Source organism: Colossoma macropomum, unplaced genomic scaffold, assembly GCF_904425465.1.
Source record: "Colossoma macropomum unplaced genomic scaffold, Colossoma_macropomum, whole genome shotgun sequence".
NCBI lineage: Eukaryota > Metazoa > Chordata > Actinopteri > Characiformes > Serrasalmidae > Colossoma > Colossoma macropomum.
Genome location: NW_023494793.1, coordinates 7243075 through 7257609, shown reverse-complemented (window position 1 = coordinate 7257609; position 14535 = coordinate 7243075). Strand labels below are relative to the sequence as shown.

Here is a 14535-nt window from a genome sequence, read left to right as displayed (position 1 = left end):
AATGTGGAGGTCAAATTCCTCTGAAGGCACAATTGGTCAATGCTTCTAAATTCTAAAAAAATGTAATTGCATGCATTTTAGGCAAAACAACTTTGACACCAAGGCACAAAAAGTCACTAACCATTGCTCTGAGTTGTCCCACTGTTCTGCAAGCTGTTGCCTAGGGCCCCGTAACCACGGAAACTGTAATTGAGCCCACCGTTGGTGTACAGCTGGTCCTGGGAGTAGGCTGAGGCAGCCAACGAGAAGCCTGAGTGGGCCAGGGCGGCTGGGTCCCTGGAGTTGGGCTTATCTGCAGTGATCGGTTCATCCTACAGAGGGCAGCAGAGAGCGTGTGGTAAAAAAGGAGACTTTACAGACTGCACACTGTAAGGATTAATACTACTACTACTACTATTACTACTAATAATAATAATAGTAATTTATACTGTGTACATCACAAAACACAATATCTCCCCCAAGATGAATTTATTTTGAATTAAAGATTTTTTTATTTTTTATCTGTCACTTGTTATTGAAGGACCCATATCATGGAAAAACGAGTTTATTTTTTCATGTAGACGTAGTTAAAGTTTCAAAACGCACTCCCCAGTCCATATGAAGAACAAAGCTGCAAAAAGCCTGGTTTAAAATTCACAGTTTTTGTGACACATTTACATCTACAAGAGGTTAGATCTGCCCATTATCACGTAACTTACAAGTATTATTTCAGCCGGGCTGCTTTTTAAAGTCTCTGTGTTCAATCTTGAATTGCAAAAAGGAGAATGTTGTAATTTAAAGTTTTTGGAGTAAAGTCTTGTCAATTTTATGATACTATTCTTTCTGTACCCCTTTTAACTTTGTTTCTTACACTCTCTCTCTCTCTCTTTCTTACACACACACTCACGTGGGTCTGGTAAATGTCGAGGCGCATCCTTTTGGCAGCATTGCGTGTCTCGCTCTCACAGGCAGCTGCCAGGATGTTTTCAGCCATGGCGGAGGTGAGGTGGGGGGGCGTGGGGCGTGTCTGAAGGGAGGTAAAAGTAAAAACAATAGACATGTCAGCACTACAAGGCTAAAGCACACTGCAGGACTGCACTTCAACTAGCCTGATCTAAAGGTGAAAAAAATCTAGAGGTATTGCTTAATCTACAGTCACTAGATGATAACAGTGAGCTCAAGAGAAATGTTCATATTTAGCCTGAAACACCACAAATACATCTGCTGTCAATTCTAGGAGACATTTACATTTATTCATTTGCTTTTATCTGGAGTGACTTACAGTACAGGGAAGATATATTTTAATATGAGTAGAAGTGCTCTTTAGGAATAAAACCTATGACCTTGGTGGTGCAGCTGAGCTACAGGAACACTAAGACATAACAAAAAACAAAACAAAAACAAAAACTAAATAAAGCAAGCAAGGATTTTTAAGCATGTGTGCATAGTTTTCCTGAATGAATGAATGCAGAACATCACTGTTTCCTTTCATTCAAGTTTCATTTAAGCAGGGATGTTAATAGCTTAGTGTGGCTCAAAAAAGGCAGAGAGCCAACCAAAGGAGCGCAAGACTGACCCTTAGAAGTCATAATTATTGCCAAAAATAACAAAAGCATGGTGTTATTATACAAAAAAAAGAAAGTTGGAGGTGCAGACTCAAAGCCGTATGTTGAATGTAAATCAAACATAAATGTAATTAATTATGTAATTAGTTTTATAAGTAAATATGTAATAACGTAATTAACTAGTCCAGTAAAACAACAATAAATCTTCAACTCTAAGTGTTAAACCCTTGAACAGTCTCTTGTCTGTGGGAGTCTGAGAGTTTACACTCTTAAGCATTACGATTATTTTTTGAGAAGCTTGAAAATCATGGTGCAGCAATGTAATCTTCATGTATTTTGGTGTAGGAGTTTTCAGTTTCCGTACCTCAAAGCCTCCCTTTTTCATGCGTCTGCAAGATTTGAGGTAGGTGCGTATGCGTTTGCGAGCGCGCTCCTGGAACTCAGGGAACTGGCGGCTGCAGGACTCGATGATGGCCTGGATCTTTTCTTTGGGCTGCTTGGAGATGGGCACCATCCGGTCCAGATTCTCATCCACAAACAACCGCACAAACATCTGAGAGTGAGAGTGGAGGAAATGACAGTAAATTTGAGCAAATGAGAGTAAATGAGGGAGAAAAGAGAATGGACGGAAAGCGTGAGAGACAGGATGTGGCTGAAGCTGAACGCAGGAAAAAACATGGAGCATCCAGCGCAGCTTCTTAACCCTAACCTTCTTAACAGCACCAACATCTGAGGGAGGATAGAATGATACTGAAAGAAAGAACGAAGAGGAGAAAGTGTAGATGATGAAGGGAGCAGGGCTGAGAAGGGTAAAATATAGGAAACAGTGAGAGTAAGGCAGAAAATGAGAAACTGAAGAAACAGAAGAAGTACTCAGATACAATGCCATAAGAAAAATGAATATGTTAAAAATAAAAGGAGTGTCTGTTTAAAGCGTTAGAAAGAAAAGAGAATTAATGTGGGGTCTCACATTAAAAGCTTTGAGTCTCTCGGGGTCCAGTCCCTCTGCATCATTTATCTTGTCGCTGTCATCGTGATCATCATGATCATCGTCGTCGTCGTCTATGACCTGAGTGCGCGCTGTGTTCAGATCCTCAGTGCACATGCTCAGTTCAGTCTTCACCGAGTCGTAGCTTCCTGAGCTGTACTGAGGAGACTAAATAAATGCACACAAAAGAGAAAGTACCTTTTAACTTATAACCTTTAATGCACAAATCCCCCTTCTTCTGATTCTGTATCATTCCAGGGGTGTAAATCCCTGACCTCTCAATGATTAATTTGACCAGAGGAACTATGTATATTGTAGTTGAAAAAAAACAATACACAACAATACAAGATTTTACATTAAAAAACAGCCAGATAATTGGTCAGAAAATGAGCAGTGCACATTGGATATTATTATAAATCAGGTGTTCTTGAACTTTGAAAGCTTTGAAATGTGGCTGTCCAAAACCCTAATCCCCAAATTTCTCATGAAAACTTGTGAAAATAATACTTACATTTTTTTTTCTTGTTTTCTTTTTGATTTCTTTTAAAGTCTGAAGTCTTATCTGAAGGATATTTAGATTTATCATGAATTTTACTTAAAAAAAACTTTATTCAAAAAGTGCTGTCCAACATTTCCATGTGACTACCAGTGTGTAACCTTAAAAATTGTTATTACCGAAACACATATTTTTGTATTTTGATTGAAGTTTAATATTACTAAAAGTAAACTATTTTTATGTTTCAATGAAAAATTTGATGTTGTGTGTGTAACTGTTCAAAGCTGTCTTTGCTAGGCACGTCCTGGCTAATGTTTTAAATGTTCATTCATTTATTTTAATAAACTAAACAGTATTAAGCTATAGGATCATTCAAAGCTAAATGCTTTTTCCAAAATGTGTTTTTAACTTTGATCCAATTTAGTAGAATGATCCATATACAACTAAATTGTCTTACAAAACTGACTGGCTGCCACAAGCTCCTCTTCCATCTCTTTTATACTTCATATTTTTCCTGTCCATCATATCAGCTCCATTGTTTCATGTGCTTTGATTGGTTGGAGGTTAGATTATTTATTAGACTTACATTGTAGAACCAACAATGGCACATCCTGCATTAGCATTCTCATAATTACAGACAGCTTTTCAAAAAAGATGTCATTTTTAACACACTAAAACTTTCCTGTTAATTCCAATGTGCTTTTCTGTCACTCTGAGAATTCATGAAGAAGACAAAGATTTAAAAAACTTGAGTCATCAGATAGTAAAAGCGACCAATGTATTGAAGATAACAGCAATAAAACTACTAACTGCCAATTCTGTTATGTCAGCTAACATACGGGAAGATAGAAGCCCATCCTATCCATATATTTTGAAGTAGGCCTTGGATTCCTGGCCACAAATGGCTGCGGCATTGCCAGGAAGGCCAAGTCAATAGGGCCAAAACCCTCACCTTGCTGTTGTACTCTGTTTTAATAGCGTATTTCCTGTTGGGGTCTGCAGGATATGGTCCGAGAGGAGGGGTAACCCCCGGCAACAGTCTATCGCTCAGGTTGACGGGCTGTTGGCCTTCCTCTGAGGAAGAAGAGGATGAGGTGGTGCTGAAGTCCAGCGGTGCTGCAGCTCCATTACCATTCACTTCTCCATAAGGAACTATGCCTTCTGACACTGGAACGCCACCTGTTACCACGGCAGCACCGCCAGGTGGTGTCAGTGCAGGGAGACCGTTAGCAGTGCTGCCACTCTCAGAGGAGGAGTCATCTGAAAGGAGAGAAAGAGAGACAAAAAGAAAGTTAACACTTAGAAGTTGCAGTTACAACCAAAATCATTTTGTAACTTTACATTATAGTGAATAAAGAGAAGAAGTGAAGAATACAGTTTATCTGCAAATATTTACACACCTGCACAGCTCTGTACATCTCATATATTTAATCAGTGCTGTATATATGAGTTTAACTTCAAAATGCTGTATATCTGTAACAACAATGGGTTTGAAGAGAGTGACAGCTGATGTCTAATACACTTTGTCAAAAACACTCTTTATTACTCTTATAAAGTTGGTATTAACTGTTTATCATAATTTTTTGTCTGACTTTAAAACAAATGTAAATGTAATTCATTATTTAACTATGTAATTAATTACATAATATTGTGATTACATTTAATAGTAAGTCTTCTAAGGATTTTTTATATCAATAAATTACAAGAATAATTTCCCTTTATGGGTTTGTATATTTAATGTATATTTTAGCCCCTTTTTTCATCCACTATGTGTACACCTATACACATGCCGCCTGTACCATGTGTGTATCTTTGCTATTGTGTGTTTGTGTGTGTCTGTGTTTGGGAGGGGTTAGAGGTGTATAGCTGTAGTGTACCATGCTCCACTTAAGCAGTCTATGTCAATGTATGTGTTTGTACAAGACAGCGACATTGGGGTCAACCATCAAACCATGGGGGTTGGGGAAGTGGAATGGAGGACTAGAGAGAGATGCAATACAACAATCCACACAGAGACAAAAAGAGCAGCATAGGGGATGGGGGGAAGGATGACACGAATGAGGGGGCATGTAGAGGAGAGAAACTGCTCCACATATCATTACCAGAAGAAGAGATAAAACACAGATGCTGGGAGCTTTCCTGAATAGAATACATTGATAAGGACTGCATAATACAAAGCCATTGCACAGTGGATGCGCTTTAATTATTATGTATGTAAACGCATGAAATGTAACACTTTTCTAAAATCTCCATGTTTTGATAGCACAGAATGGCTCTTACTTAAAAGCATCTGATCCCTCATTCCCAAAAAGCCCCCTGGCTAGAAGCTTTCTCCTCTATCTCTCTTTCCTTTCTGGAAGGAGGCTTCCGCAAATCAACCCTCGCTCTCTCAAACAAACATCAGCTCCCTCAGGAGACAGACAAATCAGTCCTCAACCAGAACATCACAGCCCCTCCTTTTCTACACACGCTAAAGAGGCAGTGGCTGTGAAAGGAGTACAGAAGGCCAGAGTGAATACACACAAGCCCATACACACATATACACACACTCCTGTTGGGGAGGGGGTAGGAGGAGTTTTTGGGAGATGAGAGCAGGAGATACGTGGAGTAAAATGTGGATGGAAAAGGGGCATTGGGTAAATATCTTTTGAGAAACTACTAAACATTCCTATTGTCACTGAAGAATGAGAATGATCCACCATGGCATGCCATGAATTGGCATGCAAGACGGTTAGAAAATAGAGAACACTAGAGGATCAAGGTGGTGGAGCCACTACGTTATAAATTCAAAGCCCTGCCCACAAATAAATTCTTCTATAGCTGCTGCTGTTGACCAGAATCCTATCCAATCTAATGAGAAATTGTAAGTTGTTGTTTTGTTTTGTAAAAATACAACTGTACCATTCAGTATCTGTCTCTCAATTCATTACGAACAGGTATCAAACAACACATTTAACAGACTGGAGCAAATCATATACTCAGTTTAAAACAGATTTTATTGCATTATTTATAAATGAAAAAAAACAAGCCCACAATAAGGCTTTCTTTACCTCAAAATTAAGAGCAGGCAGAAAAAGCACAATCCTCATAAGCATGTATTAGCTTGTGGATAGCACATTGCTATAAAATATACTTTTATAATGCTGAATGTTTCATTACACTGAAAAAGGACACATTTACATGTTAACACAATGCAGATTTTCAGGCACTCTTTATTTTTCGAAGAATGTACTAAATCGAGATACCACTGTGTCATAACAAACTGAATTATGAATTTTCTGCAGGACTACACCCTACAAAGTTCCCACTGGGCTGCGAAAAAGTTTGTTTAGATTGTTTTATATGGTTCCATATAGAACCTTTTTAAAAATGGTTCTACATAGGACCAAAACAAGTTCTTCTGTTGTTACAAGCTCAATGTTTTTGGTGCTATATATAATCATTTTCCAAAAGGTTCTAAATAGAACCACATTCAACACATTGTCCATCAATCTGAAGAACAATTTCACCATGCAAAGAACTATTTAAGCATGAAACAGTCCTATACAGAACTCATGGCTGTGTGCTACAAGATCTCATTATGTTAAATTGATTTTTGCCAGTATTTTGTACAGCTTGTCAAACTTCACAACAGCTACTAGAAAAAACAAATTTGTGGGCAGAGCACGGATAGGTCAGTTCACGAATATTCTGCCTCATGGCTGTAAACAACACATTATTCAAAGCAGGCTGAAGAACAGTAGTAAAGAGTGGACAAGCTTTGTCTTTGAGAGCTTCCAGTTAAAATGCCAAGGGCAATGTGGACCTTCTAGAGAAATACAGTACATAGGGCTGACCTAATGACCTGCCACTGACTCTTGACCACTGCTCCTAACACTCATTCCTCTTTAGGATAAATCCCCTTGGAGCCTACAGTGCTCTCTGTCAAGGGCAAGTCATCCTGAGCGTTATGCGCCGCTCTTCCGCCACTTTCCCCATCCCTCTGAGGGGTGTGTGAGTGTGTGTGGCCCAGTGACTCTCTCTAACTCCCTCTGAGTGAGATTACACAGGATTAGCCCACAAAAGAAACAGCACAAGCTGCTCCTCCTCTCAATGACCCACCAGCCCCTCTCCTGCCTCTGCGGCCATTTTAGAAAGCCCCGTTCCCCCCTCCCCTCTGCCATGATCAGGCCAAGGACGGATGGGAGCAGGGAGCGAGTGAGACACAGAAAGAGGGGGAGCACGTACTGTATGTGTACCGCAGTGTCAGAAAATGGCTCGAAGCAACTGACGTACTTATGGCAGTTCAAAGGTCTATTAAGGCTATCACTATTGAACATACTGAGTGATCTACTGATTATTTTAATAACCAAAAGTTGTTGTTTTTTAAAGCAAGGACTTAAGTGTTTCCCACATATCTGAAAAGCACTGAGGTAATGAGGTGTTTTGGTGTTGGGGGTGGACATCAGAGCAAAGCCTGAGACAGTGCAAATAAGTAACAATTTCTAATAATATTATAACATTTATTCAAAATGTTTGCACTTGACTAATACAAATACACACTTTCTTATTTACAGGACTATGTAGTAATGTTAGTTATTTAAAAATATCACTGACATTACCATTAATAACATTGTTTTATTCATAAGACTTTTATTTACAAATATGGCACTGGTCAGGACAATAAGTAGCTAGCTTGCATTATTCAAGTTCTGTATTGCTTTCTGCCGCATTCTCTCCCGCTGTCTTCTTCATTTTTCATTGGTCTCCCGCTTCCCCTCCCCCAATCCAAGCTGTCTTCACTTAATGGCCAATTTAGGGTCAAAGTGCATTGCTTTGTCAAAACAGATTAATAAAAAATGCTAAAGATTTTTTAAAAATGCGTTGAAATATATGGTGTCCATATACCTGGGCACACTGTTAATGTACAACCTATGTGTGGGAAACACTGGAATTAACTGGACCATAACAAATTATGCATACTTTTTTTAGGATTCCAAAATGCTTATAAATAAACAATAACCTATGATACAACAAAAAAAAAATCTGTGGCAAGAAAATTCAATAAATTTGTGTGCTTATTACCTTCTTCTTGTAAGAGAGACCAAGAGGAAAATTTCAAATATGCATTGTCATCATGCCCTAAAAAAGGTGTTTACACTTCATATGTACAACAGCTCCACATGAATACAAAACATTACATCAACACAGTTCATGCCAAAAGAAAGTAAAATGAATGACAGTAACTATGTTGACAACCTCAGTGTGCAAATTGTCAACTAATTACTGAGGATTCAGTGCTTTGTTAAGGAGAGACAAAATTCAGTGTATAAATGAATGAATGAATGAATATAATCCAACCAATGGAACCCTTAGAAAGTCAACAAAAGTTTGTGATTGTTTAAAATGTGCATCAAAAACATGCTAATACGGATCAGCTGGCAACAACTCCTCAGTTAAAACCAAACATCACATCAACACATAAATATAAGTAAAACAGCAAGTCCCCCATATGTACTACGCAGAGACTAAGTGATGGCGTAAGAAGCTCTAAAAAGCCTTCAGACCTCCCTTAATGGGGCCAGATAACTCAAGCACTCATTTGAAAGGCACCCTACCAGTATATAATGGACAAGTAACAGAGCAAAGCACTGAGAATAGGCTGTAATGGACTATAAGACATCCCGTCAAAACAGTCTTCACAACACACGTACCTGACTTTTAACAATCTTAGGTCTCATTCAAGTTAAATCTCTACACCCCATTTAACCCTTCATTTGTGCTAAAAGACGAAATAGCTTTTAAAAATGTTTTTTCTGCTGTACTGGAAACCTTTGTACAACATACAGCTAAAACTGCAGAGTAGAGAAATTCCAGAAGAAGAAATAAACCTACTTTGTTAACAAAGCTATCAGTTAACCCTCCAGTGAAAGAAGAAAGCTACAACAAAGCTATCACAGGCTTTTTAAGGGTTTTAAAATATCTTAAGCAAAAGCAAAATCTACCAGTGAAAAAAATCTGAAGAGCTAATTAGGATCTGACATTGCTGTGTTTACCTGTGGGCAACTTCCCTGACTGGACTAATTAGGTCAATACTTATAAACCAACATGTTTTGAGAGTCAGAGGGACCTTCTTTCCCCATCTTCACAGGAATTCTAGATATTTATGCACAATGGGTCCTCCGCTGTATAAATCTAGGCATTTTTAACAGAGAGTATAGACAGCATGGGACTATATTGGTAGTGTAATGTAGTTTTTCCTAATTCTGCTTCTGGGGACCCACTGCCCTCCCTATAACTAATTGGTTATAAGCAAAAGTCTGAAAGTGCAACTTTTTCTCTATTGCCATTCATAATTCTGCACAGAAGCAGAAACACAGTGTTTAGTTTTCACAGAAATTTAAGCAGACCAAGCAAACTGGTTAGTATTTTAAGTGATTATTTTCAGAAAATGAAGTCTAACCGAATTAAATAAGACAAAGCAACTGCAATAGTATGTTGTGTGCTTTGTTAAGTGAGAAAAGTTCAGGGAAATGGTTCTTCCCTCTAAAAAACCCAGATGAGAAAGAGAAAGAGACATATGGTGAGAGAGAGAAACAGAGCAATTACATAGCTCTCTGACCCCAAATGTACCCCCAAAAGACACCATCGTCAGACCAGACGAAAAGGACAAATATATTCAGATCCTAAAAAAACAACAACGTTAACTGCATGTCAATTATACTAAGACTAAAGTACTAAATGTGACTGCCACACACTACAGCGTATTACAAACCTCTCTTGCAGTTTAAAACACTGAAGTGGGAATCTGCCAGTTTTATAAGTTCTGCATAATTAAATGGTAAAGATGTAAACAATGTCATTTAGAGTGGCTTAATTTGAGATACACTGTTCTAGAGAAACTTAAAGAGTCATAATAATTCACAGTGGTGGTGATGGGAATCAGACAACGTTTAATGCCTCTAAAAGCTCCCTCACAGAAAGTTATCACATGAAACAGTTACAAATACGCTGCCTAATGCCTGAGACAATAGTTTTGAGATAAGGCTTTGGCCTAAAACATTTTTAAATCCATTCATGGTGGAGAGGTACATACAGGGAGATGTAAGGCTAAGAAGTACCCAAACTCGGAAGCTATGTGTCCCTGGTCATTTTAGATTGTACACAAAATGACTGTATCTGCATTGAACAGATTGCAACTTCTGGCTTGTATCACAAACGTAATGAAATTCCAAGTTGGTAAGTTTCTCTACAATACACCATTTTACATCAGATCACTCAATGACTTTGTTTACAAATCAACGATTTAATTATTTAGAAATTTAAACAAAAAAAATCAGTGAAATTTCCCTTTAAGTGCTTCTGATAGCTAGCCTCCCAGTAGGTCCTTATGGAATGCCAGCGAAAAAGAGAAGCACAATACAAGAGAAAGAGTACTGTCTAACCTTCCTCCTCTTTGATGCTGGGCCGTGGAGGAGTGGGCTTCCTCTCTGGCCGCTGCTCGGGAGTACCGCTGGGCGCTGGTGTGCGCTCAGTAGAGACCCATGCTGGCTCGGCCATGTCCAGATCCTCACTGCTTACCGAACTCTCATCCTATGAGGTTAAGACAGAAGGAAAGGGGTGGAGAGAGAGAGGCATGGAAAGGGAGGGCAGTGGACAGAATGGAACAAGAGGGAGAGGGAAGAAAGGAAGAGCGTGCTTAGTAAGTATAGCTGATAACGCATCAACAGGACAGGAAAAATAAATGTAAAGCAACAGTCTTAAAATGGGGCTAATTTAGCTAATGAGGAATAAAAGCTTATATCCCACCAACTAGCACTGGGTAAACTGCACAAATAAATCACTACAAACTTACTTCAGTCTCAAATGGACTTGCTTAGGTTTCTGACACTGTATGGCACTAGACAATCTATCAAAAATGGACAAAGGACAGATAAAAGTCAGGCTTGAAAATGGCTGCCAGTAGTGTTTTAGCTATTTAATGTCTAATTTTACAGATTTATTATATAAGATAGAAAAATATGATGCTTTAACAATAATATTTGTACAATGCTAATTAGTGGTTTCTTGCTTACTTCTTGGTCACATCTAGGGGTGGGAGACAGCAAAAATATAATTTTACAATCCTTAACCTTTTCTATATCTGTACCGGGAATGGCACACTTCCGTCACTTCGGGTTTTAATAATAATTTTTAAGCATGAATTCGACCAGCAATATGGTGATGCAATACACCATTACAAAGCTTGAAATCTCAAGATTCGAAACCTGCAAAGCATTTTATGATCTGTTATTCACAGCAGTTACTATTGTATCAATTGCAACATAAGCACCAAACAAGCATACACTAACAAATCTGCTAGATATGTGGCGTCAGTTGTGTCTGCAAAGTGAAGTAGGTTAGCGAACCTAGAGGAATAGGCATTAATCAGTTTAGAGATTTGAGTCTGGCAGAAAGAAACTCCTGCATTCTAGCCTCTGTTACTCTGTCAGTAATTCATACAATTAGTTTGACTTTGGAGAAAATCTTGAGCATGTTACCATTCAAAAGAAACAAGATCATGACGGTAGCCTAAGTATGTGGGAACAGCATCCACTTTTAGTTTGAGTTTGACATTACATACAAAAACTTGGAAAAAAGGGACAACAGTTAAGATGTTAAAGAAATTTTCACAACACACAATGCATGTCATAATATTTTGACATACAGACACAATATACCAGCAATGCTGCATTTAAAAATTGCTATCAAAACTCTGGGTACACTGATTTTTATTCAACATTTCACATACTGTGCTGCACTAAATCAACCCAATTAAACAAGATTTATTATACTCTTTTTTGAATAAACATGCAGTTGGTCAGTACTATTTAAGTACTGACGATACCCATGATATGCTCACAAAATTGTTCATCATGATAACGATAAAATACCATCATACAGCCCATCTCTTCTTTAATTACAGATCCAGAGCAAAACTAAAGAAGTGAACTTTGGACAGTTCGATTTTTTCAGCCAACAATAGCTTTAAACACTTCGATGCTACTTGTCTTTCTCTCGGCTGTTTTATGATGGAATTGCCGTTTCACAGCTGGCACAAAAGCATGCAGACTCATTTCAAAATGGACAAATAAAAACTGTCGGTACATGTCACTACATTTCCTTTTTCCCACATGTACAGGTTGGCCTAAATATTACATCCCAGTCTTATTCCTCTCAGGAGATGTTTAAGGGAAACGGAAAAACAGGGGCCTCCTTTATTTATTTTTTTGTTCCAAAGCCAGAACCAATTCATTCACATGGTTGTGCCACTCTGCCGGCAGCAAAGCCCTTCCTGAGGAAGTGCTTCCTACTGCCACCAAACTGGGAATGGGAGGGAAGGAGGACGACTCTGTGTTAAATAATGAGTGACTCGGAGCGGTGCTATTTTTAACTCTGCCGGAGCCGGAACCCCAAAGATGCTCACTGTAGCGTGACACAGAGAGGAGTGGACAGGGAGGAGGGTCGAGGCAGGATTGAGGAGAGGATGGGAAATGGGGCAGGTCTGAGAAAAACACGTTTGCGTAGCATACAGCAACACCCATTTACATATAAACATACAGCAGCTTTTTTGACAAGGCAATGGTTCTCAATCATGGTTCTGGAGAACCCCTGCCCTGCATATAAGGGTGAGCAATATTACATATATCCTGTTATTGCTGTTGTGATAAATTATATTATAGTATGCTGAACATATTGTAAACATTGCTGGTATTTAAAGAACGCTGAATAACAGAATCTTTATTCAAATAATATGGAGAAGAGGGTTTCAAGTGATGTATGACATTTAGCATTGTTGGAGGGAGATCAAATCCATACAATGCCAGAAGACCAAGAAAGAACTGGACTTTTTTAACCTATGACCTAAGCATCTTGCTGGCGATTCATTCTGAGAATTTTACACTGGTGTAATTAACTTATGTATACACCACATATAACCAATATATGAATCTGGAGTTTTCTGTGTCATGCTAAGTTTTCTATCCCTATATAAAAGATTCCCAAGGCTACTTTTATTGCTGGGTGCACTGTGATTTTATCTGAGCAAGTGTGCTTAAACAGAGTAATGATAACTTCTGATTTATGACTTAAATTAATGTGTGTTTGCTTTTTCAATGCAACAATGGCATTGAAACATTGTGTTATTAATGGAGAAGAGCAGATTAAACAGCAGAAACAACTCACAGGACAGAATTCTCAGACATGGATTAAGCCCAGTTAAGCCTTGGACTAAACTGCGGTGTGTGTATAAGAGCAGGGAAAACAGTAAAATATTCAGGGCAGAGTCAGTCAACACTGGAATAAGGCAAGCTGTGTGCCCCACTGAAAACTTCTCTTCACATAAACAAGCAAAGCCAACCTCGACTCCCAGCTCATACAACACTATCAAGTGTAAACTGTAGAACGCTAACAAGTGTCAACTGATTATGTGGTGGGTTTAGGTGTGTGAGTGTAACAAGTTGACACATGTCAAGTGCCATGACCCCTCTTATCACCTACACGAGCTGCTGGCAGGTGTGAAGACACCTCTCCCTGTGCTGGATTGCTTTGACAATGGAAGAGTGAAGAAGCTCACTGCTGTTCTAAAGAAGGTTCCGGAGCTTCAGAAAAGCCTTGCCATCTGGCAATGCTAATATTAGCATCTGTACTTCACTCTTGGTCCAAAACCCTTCCTCTCCAATTATGGCTCAAAAACCTTCACATCAAATCACTTGGTGTGGAAAAAAAAGCCAGTGTCAGTAGTTCAAACAAAACACATTTGAAATCTACATAACTGGTTATAGGATGGTATGAAAAATTCTATTATGATATCAATGACCAACATTATCACAAATTTCAGTATTATCAGGCATACTGTTAAAATATTCCAGTGGTTCCCTTGATTTTTTTTCTGGCTGGGCAGTAGAACTTTAGAACCTAACAGTAGGCATTCGAACGTATGTGGGCCTGGAGTTGTATCTATAAAACTACAGTGAATATACAACAACTGTATGCAAGCTTTACATTGTCTATATATTTTTTTTTCAATTAGTGCAATGTATGATAAGGAGTTCATTTATAGTCAGTTAATTTATATCCTAACATTTTGAAAACACAGAGCAAATAAAAGGGTAAAGAGAGTGTGTAATACACATAGCGAATTGGCTGCGGAAAGCAAACCCCCTCGTTATCACATGAAACACACAAAGCAAACTAGACCAGACTTGTTGGTGCTTTTGTGCATGTACAAGAAGCAAGCTGGGGATGTACATAGGGTTTAAATGCAGATATTACAACCAGAGCTGTAGAAATATTTTGCTACAAACTGGTAGCTGACTTGAAATTGTAAAGAGATTTGCCTGGGTTCAAGTAGCTCCTCCGTTTCCGCAGTCTGTTCACACACATCTCTTCACTTTTTCCTCTCTCTCTTTCCTTGCTCTCTCTTTAGTCGCTGTCTGCATCACTTGTTTAATTATATCACTGACCACCTCATGCTACAGGATTATGAG

At 38.6% G+C, this 14535-nt stretch overlaps 1 protein-coding gene across 1 annotated transcript in view; it reads right to left on the bottom strand.

Moving 5' to 3' along the window:
* nol4la (nucleolar protein 4-like a) overlaps window positions 1-14535 on the bottom strand; it is a 68587-nt gene that overhangs the window by 4310 nt on the left and 49742 nt on the right. The window contains exons 5-10 of the mRNA XM_036578314.1: window positions 10453-10600; window positions 3981-4288; window positions 2515-2700; window positions 1909-2097; window positions 887-1006; window positions 122-311 (exon numbers count right to left, since the gene is read on the bottom strand). Of these exons, the coding sequence (XP_036434207.1) occupies window positions 122-311; window positions 887-1006; window positions 1909-2097; window positions 2515-2700; window positions 3981-4288; window positions 10453-10600 (1141 nt within the window). The remainder of the gene's footprint in view (window positions 1-121; window positions 312-886; window positions 1007-1908; window positions 2098-2514; window positions 2701-3980; window positions 4289-10452; window positions 10601-14535) is intronic.